Source organism: Antedon bifida, chromosome 3 (genome assembly GCF_963402885.1).
Source record: "Antedon bifida chromosome 3, ecAntBifi1.1, whole genome shotgun sequence".
NCBI lineage: Eukaryota > Metazoa > Echinodermata > Crinoidea > Comatulida > Antedonidae > Antedon > Antedon bifida.
In genome coordinates this window covers 8803491-8819091 of record NC_136228.1, presented here as the reverse complement: position 1 = coordinate 8819091, position 15601 = coordinate 8803491, and the positions used below count along the sequence as shown (strand labels likewise).

The following is a 15601-nucleotide window of genomic DNA, read 5'->3' as shown; positions in this document are numbered from 1 at the left end:
ACTGGAAATTTAGTCTGCGCTGCCCAGTTGTTTGACCTTTTGCGTTTAAAACCTGGCCATTATGACGAAAATTGTAACGCAGTTAAATAACGTTTACCTATGTTATGTTACCTATGTTTTGTCTAAGATTAAACGCGTTTTGTTAGACTGTTAACTCATGAAATCACCGCTGTCGCTGGAACTCAGAAAAAGAAAAAGGGAAGGAAAAAGAAGTTGTCAGATTTATCAATTTTAGCCTCGTATTAAACGTTTTTATTATTAATTATGGCTACCTCAGGTAAACTACAATTTAATGATAGTCCGTTTTAATAGTTTATATCGCATTTTATTAAAATATAGTAAGCTAAAATTACCAAAATTAGGATTAATAATAGCCAGGCAGGGCTAGCTAGGCCTGCCTAGGCCTCCCCTGCTTGTTTTTTGGTTGTGTACTTGGTTGTTCATGATGATGGGTAGAGGGGAGTGTGCCGCTCCTAGGTGCCTCTTTTTCTTAGGCATAGGTATACATAGGCTAGGCCTAGGTAGGTGTTAATAACATTTTACTTTCTGTTTTTAAATTTAAAAACCTAGCCTTTATTTGCATTGTTTTTTAAAAGGCACTTTCTTATACTAGGAAAGGGTGTAATTTCACACTTTTTTTATAAAATAAATAATTCTGTTAATAAAAACATGTTAGTGTATTACTAATTAGCCTTAGTTAGGCCTACTGTACGCATAATTTGAAATTGCAAAAGAGGGTAGATAGTAAACTAATAGAATAGGCCACTAGACACTTTCTTTTAAATAAATATATTGTTGTTTTGTGATTCAGGAGGCGACAAGATAGATGAAGCGGGAGAAGAAATACGCAGACGACGAAAGCATGGGATGTTGAAGCTGTACTATGGAATGGAGGAATCAAATAAGGACAACCAAGATTCAAATCCAATTGATATTAATGGTGCTCAGTTTAATCCACAGGTGTATCTGTCACGGCTGATGAAAGAAAAGCGCTTGAATGAGTTGATCGACAGAGAAAGTGATATGGTTAAACGTATGACATTTTTTGTTTATTTGATTGCCAAATATGCACGTCATTTTTTCCCCATATATGGCAATGCTTTTGGACCAGAGAATTGTTAAATCAATTTTCTTTCTCCATCTTTCTAAAGCTCTGTCTACACTATCAAACTAGTTTGACAAAAAAGTGTGATGTGCTCAAATATGGTAGTGATATGCTTAAATATGGTAGTGATATGATGTCCATTATGGGCACATCACATTTTTTGAAAATTATATTGACTTTTTTTTAGACATACAGTAGTTCTGGTTGTAGAACGTTGTAGAACAAGTCTATCTACTTCGGATAAGTATTTTAAACTGGTCATGCCATGTCGGATGGCTGAAGGAGTGGCAACCTCTGAACCACAGCCAATAACAAGATAAGATCACCTCAGATGCGACCACTTTTCAATTGTAAAACCATAAATCATCAATCAGTTTTTTTTTCTTTTTCAGAAATTCGTTCTCTAGACAGTGACATGCAAACCCTTGTTTATGAAAATTATAATAAATTTATTAGTGCTACGGATACTATTAGAAAAGTAAGTAACAAAATAAATTATATATTTTGAAATGTATTTCATTATAAATGTCCTAATGATCATGTCCATTGTTTCTCTGTGGATTGTTTTCAACTTTTCAACTACGTGCTTCTGCCCTGGATGTAATGTCCATGCTGCTACTTGCTCTTTCGTTTGTCCACAACCTTGGGTGAATTAGTACACAACTCCTACCCATCTTCAAAGATGTACACAATTAAAAAAAGTGCCTATGGTTTTTATTCCTGTTTGGATAAGACTATTTACCACCAGAACAAATCTTAAAAATAAACTAACTAAACCACTAAACCGTAGGTCCAGTGTACACATCTGGCTCATGTGCACTTTAAAGAACCTAGTACATCTTTGGAGACAATTAGGGGTTACCCCAGTGTAGTAGTATACACACAGCCACTGTCACACACAGACACTTATCATAAGGGCTCCTTGATTGTCAGAATACGTTGTTTAGGGTCACCCTCTATAAATAAGGTGAAATAAAAATAAACAAAATAAAATATATTTCGTCAACATGTATTATTTATTATGACATAGTACTTGAAGTTTAAAGTACAAAATTTTTACCTGAATCTTGGTCCAAATATCTCACTTTGGATCCATGGTTATCCTTGGCAATTTTCCTAAATAATATAAACACAATACAATATTACAGATGAAGAATGATTTCAAGAAAATGGAGGATGAGATGGATAGGTTAGCTACAAACATGGACGCCATTACAGAATTCAGTGCAGGAATAAGCAACACATTGCAGGAAAGAAGGCAGCAAATATCTACTCTTAGTGGTGTCCATTCACTACTTAAAAAGGTGTTTTTTTATTCTATTTAAAAATGTTTTTAATATACATGTACCGTTTCCCGTTTCCACAATTCCAGTATTATGTAAAGCTATATCTAAACTATCAAACTAGTTGAACAAAAAAGTGTGATGTGCCCACATATGGTAGTGATTATATGCCCAACTATGGTAATGATATGACATGGGCACATCACATAATTTTGTAACATAAAGTTTGATAGTGTAGACCGAGCTTAACATGTGTTCATATATTATGTGTTCTCTGATAACGTTGTTTCTTTTTAAATGAAGATCATGCATTCCATTGTTCAAAAGAATGCATAACATGGATGCCATTAGTAGTGTAGAGCTGTAGCTTGGTGGTTAACATGCTTGCCTTCCAATCCCAAGGTCCAGGGTCCAATCCTGACCTAGTGCCAGGGTTGTAACTCACCACTCTTTCAACTCCACTCCCTAAGCATCAAATGAGACTTAGTTTATAAGCACGATAAATTATTAAATAGTTTATCCATCCAGTAATTGGAGAGTTACTTGCTGTTGGATGCATATGAAATAAATAATGTGTCTAAGATCATGCTGATGTATTCTTTTAGTTTCTACAGTATATTATATATTTTATTGTATGTTTTATGTTAGTGGCAGTTTTTATCGCAGTTGTTTTCAATTGACTATTTGTTTGTGCTACAATTTGGCGTTGTAATGTTAAAATAAAGACTAAGGATAAAAAATATACTGTAGCATGGGAATGTTTAACAGTAGTTGTGTTTATTTACAGTTACAATTTCTATTTGAGCTTCCTGCAAGGTTAAAGAAGTGTATTGAAATGAAAGCTTATGGACAAGCTGTCAGGTATTATAGTTAATTAACACATTCCTCCTAATTGGGACAAGGGCCACAATTCTTATATTGTCTGTAACTGGTAGGGTTGTTAGCCCATGCATAGTAGGATTAATGACACAAGTTAAGCTTTGTCTATACTATTAAACTTTATGTGACAAAAAGTGTGATGTGCCCATATATGGACATTGTGATGTCATTTCATTTCAAGCATATCACTGACATATTTGGGCACATCACACTTTCTTTTGTCAAACTAGTTTGATAGTGTAGACAGAGCTTTATGAATGTTTTTTGCTACGATATGATAAAGATATGATCTTTCCAAGATAAAGATACACTATCTTTTAAATGCACTACCACCAGAACTAGGACCCAGAGAGCCTTGTACTATTTAAAGATCAAGAATTTGTGTTTCTTCTTTCACAGGTATTATGCTAAGACAAGAACCGTTCTGAACCAGTATCAGCATATGCCATCCTTTCATGGTATACAACAAGACTGTAGTGACATTGTTACTGAATTAAGATCAAAGCTAAGGGAACAATTTAGAGACAAAGAGGTGAGGGAAGCATATTAATGTATGCAGTATAATTAGGATTATCATGTCCTTTTTAGCAAAACGTAAAATTAGGTTTTGCGGTAAAGTTTTCAATCAGTTACTTGTAAATAGATTTATTTTTTTACTTGCATTCATATTTTTACAGATTTTTTTAATGTAATATCCAACTTATTTGATTCACTGATTGTTGTTTATTATTATGTAAAGCGCCTTTGAGCATGACTGTTCATGAAAAGGGCACTATAGAAATGTGTTATTATTACTTGCATTTTATTTTTTTTTATTATGATAGTCCACACCAAAACAGCTTGCAGAGTGCGTTGATCTTCTGTTGCAACTCAAGGAACCAGCTGATGAACTCTGTGACGAGTTCCTGGCACGGTGAGTATAGTCCTGAAGCCTTGTCTACACTATCGAACTTTATGTGACTCAAAAAAAATATGATGTACCCATATATGGACATGATGATGTCATATCACTACCATATTTAGGAATATCACTACCATATTTAGAAAAATCACACAGACATAACTTAAATATTCTTGTGTCACAGTAAAATTATAAACACAAAGTAAAGCCAGTAGAAATTAGTTTAGGGTAAAAATTTGATTTATTTATTCTTTATCCTGGGTGACCAGTAATAGACTGCTCTTCAAGAAGGCCAGGTAGATTATCCCCTTCTTTTAATTGTGTTCTTTGTCATGCACATATGTACATGAAAAACAGCTTTATGTCCTATCTGAAGGATAGAATATTTGTGCTGGGTTCAAATCCCTTTTTTCTCACACTGCACTTTGATGAGATTCATGAATATCATTAAGCACATAGAGACACCGCTGAAAATGTGCTACAAAAATCTAAAAAATAATGGTAAATTTTATTTATTCTGTGTAGTGCCCAGGAGAAACTTGATGAAGATTTGTCTGAGATGTCAGATCAGGTAGACCCTGCGAAAGCTATTGAAGTGTCTACTCCTATAGAGGAAATGGTAGAGTCCTCAGACAAGAAAGAAGAAAGGCCTTCAGAAAAGTATATGAGAAATATGCCAATGGTTTGTATCAATTGTTGTATATGAATTGCCATAGAAATAGAATTATTGTAAAATTGCCTTATTGTCGACATTTTTCTTTTTTAATGTAGGATATTTTGGAATTCATTCACAAAGGTTGCACCAATTTCCTTGGTAATATTTGTCTTGTGATTGCATCTTACAAAGAACTGTTTGTCAACAGTAAAACACATTCAGAGTAAGTTCTTTAATAATCATGTTTTTGTCAGTCAAGCCTAACTTTCTTAATGCATTCGCAGCCACAAATCACTATGCCAGCGATCAACAAAAACAAACAAAACCAAAATGGTATACTAAACTACAGGTTTGTGTGTAAAATGTACACAATTTTACCAAGAAATCTTCTACTTCTGATCTCCGTAAAAAGAAACACACTCTATATATCCTAGTTTGCTCCCTAGCCTTCATCTTGTTATCATTCTCCATGGTCCGGTTTCTATTAAATATCAACATTTCTTATTAGTCCCCAGGAGCAGGATCAACTAAAGGAGGTTGCCCATGCAAAGTTAGCAGAGTTTGTCAAGTCAAGGATGGAGCAATATTTCTCATGTGTGGAACAAAGAATTCAAGCTGAGGTATTGTTTACTTATTAATAAATAATAATAATATCTTGGATTTATAAAGCGCCTAATGTTGTGAAACTTGTAAAGGCTGTACATATTATTACCATGGTAATTTTTGGATCAAACACGTATGGAAACATGCTTCCATAATGCAGCTAGTAATCAGCGCAAAGTTGTAAACATAAACATGTATATTTGTAAGACATTAACTGTCCCAAGTGACATTTTGGTTCTCACATATTTGGGAAGTTTGCAACCTTATGAATACGAAAACATACATTCATCTTTCATTTTCATAGAAATACAGTCATATTCAAAACGAATAATATACTGTTTTGGTCTATTTTTTGCATTGAATTAAGATTGTATATAATTATAGTATAAACAAGAGAGAGACAATTTATGGAAATGAATTTACTAAAAATGTTTGACAAAATTAGGATAAATAGCACTTTAAAGTTTTGTGCTAGGCCTGGGCAGCCCAGTCACCTGATGTTGGCTCAAATCATCTATATTCTTTTTTAAATATGAAACAGTTTTTTACATTTTATAAGTCTTAGTTTAAATTTATATTCTGACCTTTTTCAACATGTAGAAGGAATCTGTTGAGAACTCAATGCTTGTTAGAGCTCTGGACAGATTCCATCGCCGCCTCCAAGCTGTCGATGACCTACTTCCAAAACTCAATATCATCGCTCGAGGAACAGAAATTGTTGCCAATGCTGCCCGAGAGAGGTCGCTGTTTTATTTAGAAGGATTGAAAAATCACTTTATCGAGTGCACTACGGATGTACGGCAGAAGTTGTGTACGCCACATCTCATTGGAAAACAAGAGACATCAAATCTGATGGATATGCTGTCAATGATGTCATCATCAATTGTGGAACAAATGAAAATTGTTCTTGCTAATCTACAGGTTAGTTACAAGCTGCTGCCAGTTAAGCCCTGATTACACTATCAAACTAGTTTGACAAAAAAAAAATGTGCCCAAATAAGGTAGTGATATGCCATCATCATGTCCATATATGGGCACATCACTTTTTTTTTGTCACATAAAGTTTTGAATTGTAGACTGAGCTTTACATAGGTTTCTGTGACTGTATACACCATTGATACTTTGGGTAAGGGAAACAACTTTAACATTTCCCTATCTAAAAATATATTGAAAGAGATTATCTCTCCTTCATCTCTTCCGTCATTGCCAGCTTAAGCTCTGTCTACGCTTTAGATTGACTTACAATTTCTTTTTGTATGATATAGTATTATTGAATTTGCTCGGACTAATTGTTTTCAATCATAGCTGTTCCCTAGATTCTGTAATTCTTTTTTTTAAATAAATGACATGCACGTTTTTGTTGTAGGGTTTTACCTCTGCTGACCTGACGTTTGCCAACACAGCTTATTTCCAAGGCACTTTCTGTGTTCATGATGTGCGTGAAGTGGTAGTAGTAGGATTCCTTGAGTATTTGTTTAAAGCATCATGTGTAAGTTTACAGATGTGTCTATTTTCCATTAATAATATATTGTTCCATGACAGCAATTTTGTTGTTAAGCCCTGCCTACACTATCAAGCTAGTTTGACAAAAAAAAAGTGTGATGTGATATGGGCACATCACATTTTTTTATCACATAAAGTTTGATAGTGTAGACAGAGCTTTAAATATGACCAAAAACTGGATCCAAAAAGTTATTTACCTAAATACTCATGGCAACCACAGCACAGTACTTACAGTACAATGATCAGCTCACAGTTATACTATTCCCTGCTGTTTTCATATTCTGTATCCTGCATAATGTTCATATATGTACATACAGGGACCAATGACTGAACATCCTATCCTGAAATTATGACTTCTCACAAGTCAGTCTAGTTTTAACGTACTGTTTGTTTTTATACAATTCTAGGATCTCTGTGAGCGAAGTGGTGAGAAAGGATCAGCCCCTGCAGCTATTATTCTACTGCTCTCTAGACTTCACATGGACTTTAGTAACTCAACAATAAACCAAATTGTAAGTCTTAGTTTTTAATAGCTATTTAATCGTCTTTATTCACCTAGAGGGAAATTTGAGAATTTGAAGAATACAGGCGTAGACACTAGGGTCTTGATTGGAAAAAAACGCCTAGTTGAGATGCAGCCAGCACCTACTATTTTTTTTATGACTATGATAATAAGGATTTTACTGACAAAATTAGAAGTATCCCAAATCTTGCCAGTTATTAAAAATTATATAGATTTAGGGTCTTAGTTGGAAATGCAGACATCAGCTGTCAGAGGAATATCATTAAAATAATAATAGTTTTCACAAGGGTTATAAATTTTATCTTTACATTACTCTTTACTTTAACACGATATGCTGATTAACCATGAAAGCCATTCTATGCTTCGCATAAAAGACAGATCAAGAATGAATTTGCTTAAACTTTACCTTAAATTGTATAATTTAATATAATGATGATTTTTAAATAGTAAACATTAGTTTGTGTTGTTATTTCAAGGTTACAACAGCTGATAAGCAGTTTTCACTTGACCCACGTTGCAAGGTGACCCCTGCTGCCGACCTTTCAACCAAAGCCAAGAAGACGGCTCAGAAGCTTCTCAACCAATATGTACAAATACAAGGCTTACAAATCTCTCAGGTTAGTAAAACAAAAGATTTAAATTAAATAACTTAAATTTTAATCAAATAAGGGAAAACTACAAAATTAAACTAAATAGAGAAACTGCCCGTCCATTTCACATTGTGTAAATGGTCATAAGGATTGACATAGATTCTTTATTGTTACTGCTCGTCTGTGTAAATTGGCCTTAATAGTGGTTGTTGACATGGTTGCACACCAATTCCAGATCATGGGTTCATGTCAATGCCACTCAGAGGATTTGTTGTCAAAGCAACAAATATTTTTCTTGATGCTTCAACAACAATAAACAATGATTTAGAAAATGCAAGTATATTTTTCATCTTTCATTTTGTGTTTAACGTTATTAGATGTATTTAAAAATGAAACATCCATTATTTCTTTGTACAAGATGTTGAGGAAAAGTGTTGAAACCAGGGATTGGCTAAACACAATTGAACCACGTAATGTCCGTGCCGTAATGAAGCGAGTCGTAGAAGATGTAACAGCCATTGACACGCAAGTTGGACATCTATACGAAGAGGGCGTACGTAAGGCGCATAGCAGCGATTCTAGTCGTAGGGCTTTTAGCTTGAGTTCTGCACGCCAACAGCAACAACGAATGCAAAGACCAAGGTAAGTACAATTACAAATACACCATCCTTCAGATAAGATGTCATGTGTAGCTCTGTCTGATGTGCCCATATATGGACATGATGATAAGATATCACTACATATTTAGGCACATCATACTTTTTTTTTTCAAACTGGTTTGAAAGTGTAGACAGAGTTTAATATTTCTATATAAACATTGTTTATGTTTTTGTTTAATTACTTATTTTTGTTTTTTTTTTAGTGCAAATATCGATAATAGTCTAATGAGCAATATACAGAAGTTGTTTTCTGAACGAATAGAGATTTTCAGCGCTGTAGAATTCTCCAAAGTGTCTGTGCTTACTGGTATTGTTAAAATAAGTCTTAAGGTAAAAACTAAAGTACTAAGCAGATATTTTGAATGTTGGAATAAAGTAGTGTATACTGCATTAGGGAGAGATTAAATACACAAAATATATTTTTTTTTTTTTAGCAAGTAATCGTATACAAATAATATTTTATGAGTTGAAAGATTGTCTGCTCTATTTAATGAGGTGGAGCCAAGTGAAATAGCACAGTCAGGCTTTCATAGAATGAAAATATTTTCCCCATTCAACTTACAAAACCTTTATTATTTGTTTTATAAACACCCATTATTAAATTTTATTTAGTTAATAAGCCATTTCCATCTTTAACCAAAGGTCAAGAAGGTCAAAAAAAAGGTCAAATTGGCAAACTCTATTGGTGGGTTTGCCGTCTCACAATATTTATGCCTACCATATTGCGGCACACCAATCACAACATTTTTACAATGAAGCTCTCTTTAAGTGTAATTTTGTTTCACTACCTCCAGTCCATTGATTGAGTCATGAGGTGGTTTCCCGAATGGATGGAACTAGTGTTAGTGTTCCCCCTATTCATCCATTCATAGAAGTACTGATAAAGAAGTAAATCTGTGGCGACAATAAAATGGACTCGTAAAAACATAGTACTGTAATATAAAAGGAATGTTTGTATAACATTTACGTTTAGTAAATGCTAAAAAATTTATCAAAACATATTCTTCATCAGACTTTATTAGAATGTGTACGTCTACGGACATTTGGTCGCTATGGGTTACAGCAAATGCAAGTGGATACCCACTATTTAGACATGTATCTATGGAGATTTGTCAGTGATGAAAAGTAAGGATACTTTATGTATATATATCTTTCATTAGTTTGTATTTACTGCATTTGTGGAGTTTTTTCCTTTGTGTAAATGAGATTTTTATAAAGAAATAAGTTGACTTCCAGTCCATACGGCTCGGATTTGGGTTTGTTTCATGTAATGGTTTTTGTAATATTTATTTATTTTCCTCCTATCAAATACTCTCTCAAGTTAGAGGTAAATTTTTCTGTAAAAACAACACTAAAATGTATGCTGGTTCAAAATGTTTTATTTTATTTTTTTCTGCACGTTAGTTTGGTTCATTTTCTTCTTGATGAAATCATTGGAAGTACTATTCACCGCTGTTTGGACCCAATCCTCATGGAACCCAGTGTAAGTATCTTTTCTTATATAACTAATTGTATATAAAACAAATTTCACAATAATCATTCATTGCTGTCTTTACCACAACCGCATGAAACCCTGTGTAAGTATCGTCTACTACTGTAATTGCACACAGAACACTTTTGTTGCTTTTAAGTATAATTAACCACTTTAGAATTATTTGTGAATAAAATATTGGTGTTACTGTTAAATGTATTCTAGTATAGTTATTATGTAACATAGTTTTTTTAGAAAATTAGCTATAATATATACAAGGACAAGTGAAAATAAATGTAAGGGTATTCGCCAACATTGTAAAATGTTATGTATAAAGGCTACAGACTAGATGACCCCATCCACTTGTATGCATAGATGGTACTGTTCTGTGTGAAGGCATTTTTTACTATATACAATATGTTAATGTATAATTGTGGTATCAAAATTAGTTTCACACTTGTGGTTTCTAGTGCTTTTTATTTGTCTGTTTCCACAGATAATTTATTATATATTTATTCCAATATTTTAGTCGGTAAAACATTACTTTGTGTTGATATTAGATCCCTGTGTAATGTGTCAATGTTTCTACAATTTTCATATGGTCATATTCCATTGTTTTCATTGCATAGAGTTTGGTTAGGTAAAAGTTTTGTCCGTAACAATTAAGCGTACATTTATCTGCAATTTAATTTTACAAAATCGATCTTTTTAATGGCGTTTAAATTTGCAGTAATTTGTCCTTATTGCCACAACTTATATAATATTTAAATAAATCAACATAATATGCATACATGTTAGAAATTGAAAATCAACTTTATTAAATAAACGTCACACTAAAAATGTTCTAATATTCAGTATACAGGCTTGAAAACTTTTAACATTTTGAATATTTAAAACCCTTAATCTAAATATGTGAAACTTTAAATTTCTGTAAATTGTGGGATGAAATGAGATTTGTACTTTGATACAAAGCAAATTATTTTGTTACCGTAATTCATTATCATGCAAATTACTATTAAATATCATTTCCATATTTGTTATTGTATTATTGTAAGGTATATCCTAAACTAAGTAATCAGATTGTTAAACATTTACATTAACATAATTTCAATGGTTTAATTGATTCTCTTTGTTATCAGAGACTTCATTATATATTTCTTGTATATATTTAAGTACTAGTGTATTGTTAGTGCCCTTTGCCAGATATTCCAGAATATTCTAATGAATTTGGTAGATACTAAACTATAAAATATTATCACTTTGTGATTTATTTTGCTGGTAGTATTAATCATCAAGTTTGAATATGTTTTGCGAAAGTGTTGTTGCACCCTGAAATTGTGTGTGTGGCCTGGTAAAAATCTTCTCTTACATTTAGAATTCTGAAATCTATGTATAAATAATCAACTAAACTAAACTAGTTATCAGCTAAACTTAACATCCAGTAAACTAAACTAGAAATTGTGTAAACTAAAATCAACATCAACTAAACTAAATTAGTAATCAAGTTAACTAGTAATAAACTAAACAAACCTAGTTAAATCAACTAAACTAAATAGTAATCAACGAAACTGAATTAGTGACATAAACTAAACTAGACGAGTAAACTAAACTACTAATCAATTAAACTAGTAGCATTCAACATTGAAAACTGGTAATCAACTAAACTAAATTAATAATCACCATACACTAAGTAATCAAACTAAACTAATAATCAAACTAAACTACTAGTCAACTAAATTAAACTAGTAATCAATGAAATTAAAACTAGTAATAAACTAAATTAGTTTGCTGTTCTTTAAAGAAATTGTTTTCACATGCGCTATTTTTCGATCACTATACATAAATATTATTTGCACAAACTCCCGTTTTTGTTAGCTACTACCAGCTGAGCTTTTACCAATATTTATTCATTAATAGGTGGTTTGTTTGTTGGCCTCTATTGCTTTGTGTGGAGAACATTCCCTTGTTTATATTGTGACCCGTATGTATAAGATTTGATATATTCATTACCTGCCACATATTCTGTGCCAATCATACTGACGAGTCAGTATTCACATTCATTACTGATGCCTGCAAATTTTACAACTTCCACTCGTCTATTTATCATGCCACATATTCAATATTATTCAATAAATTCTTCCATACAATTTTAAATATTCTGGTAAACCACCATAATTAGCTTTGAAGTACATGACTTGGGAGGCAGAGTCTTCCTCCACTACATGGTCCAGGAGGTACAATATTGAGATTGTTTAGGTTCCTTTAGCAGTGTTTTATGAGAGCCCTACAGTATGACTTAAGCCCTGTCACTATCAAACTTTATGTGACAAAAAAATGTGAGATGTGCCCATATATGGGCATGATTATGTCATATCACTACCATATTTGGGCATATCACTACCATATTTGGGCATATCACATCAGATCATTATCCAGAATCTCATAGCTCATAGCATTAACAAGATTATATCTCTTCCCCACTTCTCTGCTATTCATATTTAAATTGTCCCCTTTTATGCCATAAATATATCATGCTTTAAATTACCAAACTCCAAAGCAAGTTTAAACTCATTTCTAATTTTCCATTGTATAAAACAAATCTGCGGTCTAACAGTATGGTACTCGCCTTGTAAAATGAGAGGTTACAGGTTCGAATCAAATTTTTCTTACAATAATATTACAACTTTGTTAATATGCTAAATACAATGAGATCATGTTCTACCATTGAGGTATTATATATATCTAGAGAGTTAACTAGGAGACAGCGAAGTAATACAAACTGAGCAGGGATTCCTCAAAATGGTGCAGTTTCTCTAGTTGTAAATATAATAACTCCACAAGCAGTATTTCTATAAATTGATAATATATAAAATGTGCTATGCAAACAATCTATTTTGAATATCATGCTTTAGATATACACTGTATAAACAGCATGGTATGGATGCCAGCTGCTATTAACAGAATATTTGTATTTATTATCCATTACTTTGAAACTAATTTAAATGAGAATGGATTTATCATTTTATTCTATTACATTTTTTGTCATTTGATTTACCTTTTCATCTGATTTAAATCCAGATTTAATGGCTTAGTAGAAGTGTATTTGTTTATTACAAGAAATTGTATTATTCATCAGTTTTATAAAGTAAACGCACTTACTAAAACTGCACACAATTTCCTTAGCCCAAAGGGTTTCAGAATTCATTTTTAATATGAAATGAATTTGGCTTTAGAATTTAGGTTTTTCGAAAGTTTCCCATTTTCAGAGAGTTAATTTTTGGAGAGTTAGATTCTTATGTTGTAGGCAAATTATAATTTCTGTTTCATGAACAAAAATCAATCATTATTAGTAACCTTTCGTTTTAACTTCATGCCACGCAAATACTATTAACATTCATCTTAGATCAGAAATGTTTGCAGAATGACTTTTTGACTAGATAGCTACATACTATAGTCATAATGCATAAAATCCAAAAGAGTTTTACTAACAATCTCAAAATTCCGATTGTGTGGTGTAAGATTTGCAATGATGACAAGACCACACCCACCTAATCATAAATGAATGCTACAAATATGAAATGTGTATGTCAATTCCATTCATTTTGAAAATCTTAAATAAGGTCTATTTATCTTTTCAGGTAATTGAAGTAATTTGTGAACGAGGATAGCTCTGGGGGCGCACTCCAATCTACGAACTGTGGACCAATCAACTTGAAATGTGTGCAATAACATTTACCTGCCATTTCGGAAAGAAAGAGACGTTTTCTTGCTATGATGTACTGGCGTGTCCTACTTCTTTCACTGGTGAGCATTTTGAGGACCATATGGGTAAAGGCTTTCCGAGTAACTCGCTTGTTTAATTTTATCTACCCTGCACCACATTCTGGTCCACTTTAATCAAACCAAATATACATTTCACTTGTAAACAAATCGTTTCTAAAGAATACGATTAATCAACAACAAAGTAGTTTTTTTATTTTGGCAAAACAAACAACTGAAAACAGACTTGTATGCCATGTGAGTAGTAGAGAAAAGGTATAGCAACTTTTGTCGCAGACTATTATTTTTTAATTCAGCTACGTGCTTTGTTTTAAATATTTATTACATCAGCATGTTGTTTTTTTCACGATATTTAACTATGTAAACTTATAATATGAGGTTCAGGTTGACACAGAAATTTTAAAAGGTCTGCGTGTTGACAATAAAATCTTGCGCTACAAGAAACACACCAGAAAAACAGGAATTAATCGCATTTATATACGTACTGAAATGTCGGTAGAAACATCAGCAGGATCTTTTCATTGGCTCTTTCTGTTTACAAAATATAGTGGCACTTTACTATAAACCAGTGGCGTAATGCTGGAGGCCTGGTTTAGGAACCCTAAGTGGCCCTCCAACGCTGAAGGCCTCGGGCGTTTTTAGTCCTCTTCGACATATTTTAATGTCTTTTTTCCTCTGGGAACTGCTCAGGGGCCCCATAAGCTCTGGGGTTTAGCAAATGAGTGCTCATAGCCATTATGCCACCGCCAAGAGAAGTATATGTTTTAACACTATGACCAACCTCTGTCCAGTGGACACCACTTCGGACACTTTGTTGGCTCCAAAGTTGTTGTTATTGTTTTATTGTAATAATAATATTTTATTTAACCTAATTATAGTATTTATAAATGATTTAAACATTATTCCGAATTTTAAAATAATTACTGCATGTATGTAATAAACATTATAAAGTTGTGTGGTTTTTTTTAATTTGAACATTTTCACATTTTTCTGTCCTGCTTTATTACCCACACATCACTTCAAAAGAAAGTCATAAATATTTTAATCATGGTTTTTTTTTATATTGACATCAAATTTAATGGGACCATATTGTAGACTATTAAATTTATATTTAAGCTAAATATAAGAAAAACATTTTAAAATAAGAAAAGATGTTAATAATAATAATTTAATAAATATTTACATAAATCGTAATTTGGATATATATTTATTAAGTATCAATGTGTTGTTATTTTGTGAAGCGACATTAACAGTGATAGGCTATCATGATATTGTGGTTTTTTTTTCTATGCTTAGAGAGAGGCCTATCAATGCAATGTTTGTTTTAACATAGGGATATTATAGTGAACTGTAATATCTCTATGGTTTTAACCCTTACAACTCTTTTAACTTTTTATTTGACCCAAAACAATAATAAACATTTTCATTGTCTTACACATAAATAACCACATCGTAGCTGCAGTCTGTAGTATGTACCAAAACTATTATAATACACAAACAAACAAACAATATAGTCAATCATAAAGTTGAATTTAAAATGATTCATTTTAAGAAAACAAAATAGCGTGCACCAAGAAAAGAAGTTATAGCCCTAAAACATATGTTACGTTAACCCCCCTCTCCCCACCTGGATACCCCCTCATCTGGAT

At 32.5% G+C, this 15601-nt stretch overlaps 1 protein-coding gene across 1 annotated transcript; it reads left to right on the top strand.

Annotated features, from left to right (window-relative positions):
- Nucleotides 1-190: 190 nt before the first annotated feature.
- LOC144836785 (vacuolar protein sorting-associated protein 51 homolog) lies at nt 191-14921 on the top strand. Its single transcript, XM_078691638.1, has 19 exons — nt 191-277; nt 812-1033; nt 1498-1583; nt 2254-2409; nt 3176-3249; nt 3667-3799; nt 4092-4180; nt 4694-4850; nt 4940-5046; nt 5332-5443; nt 6027-6347; nt 6793-6915; nt 7337-7441; nt 7929-8069; nt 8461-8684; nt 8905-9031; nt 9714-9826; nt 10106-10184; nt 13811-14921. Exons 1-19 carry the CDS (start codon nt 265-267, stop codon nt 13838-13840), a joined length of 2412 nt encoding a protein of 803 aa, XP_078547764.1. The 5' UTR covers nt 191-264; the 3' UTR covers nt 13841-14921.
- Nucleotides 14922-15601: the final 680 nt, after the last annotated feature.

Excerpts from the sequence above, each read along its gene's own strand:
- LOC144836785 (XM_078691638.1), top strand. Across the intron at positions 6,916-7,336 it reads ATTTGTTTAAAGCATCATGT|GATCTCTGTGAGCGAAGTGG; the intron begins GTAAGTTTACAG and ends ATACAATTCTAG. Across the intron at positions 9,032-9,713 it reads TTGTTAAAATAAGTCTTAAG|ACTTTATTAGAATGTGTACG; the intron begins GTAAAAACTAAA and ends ATTCTTCATCAG.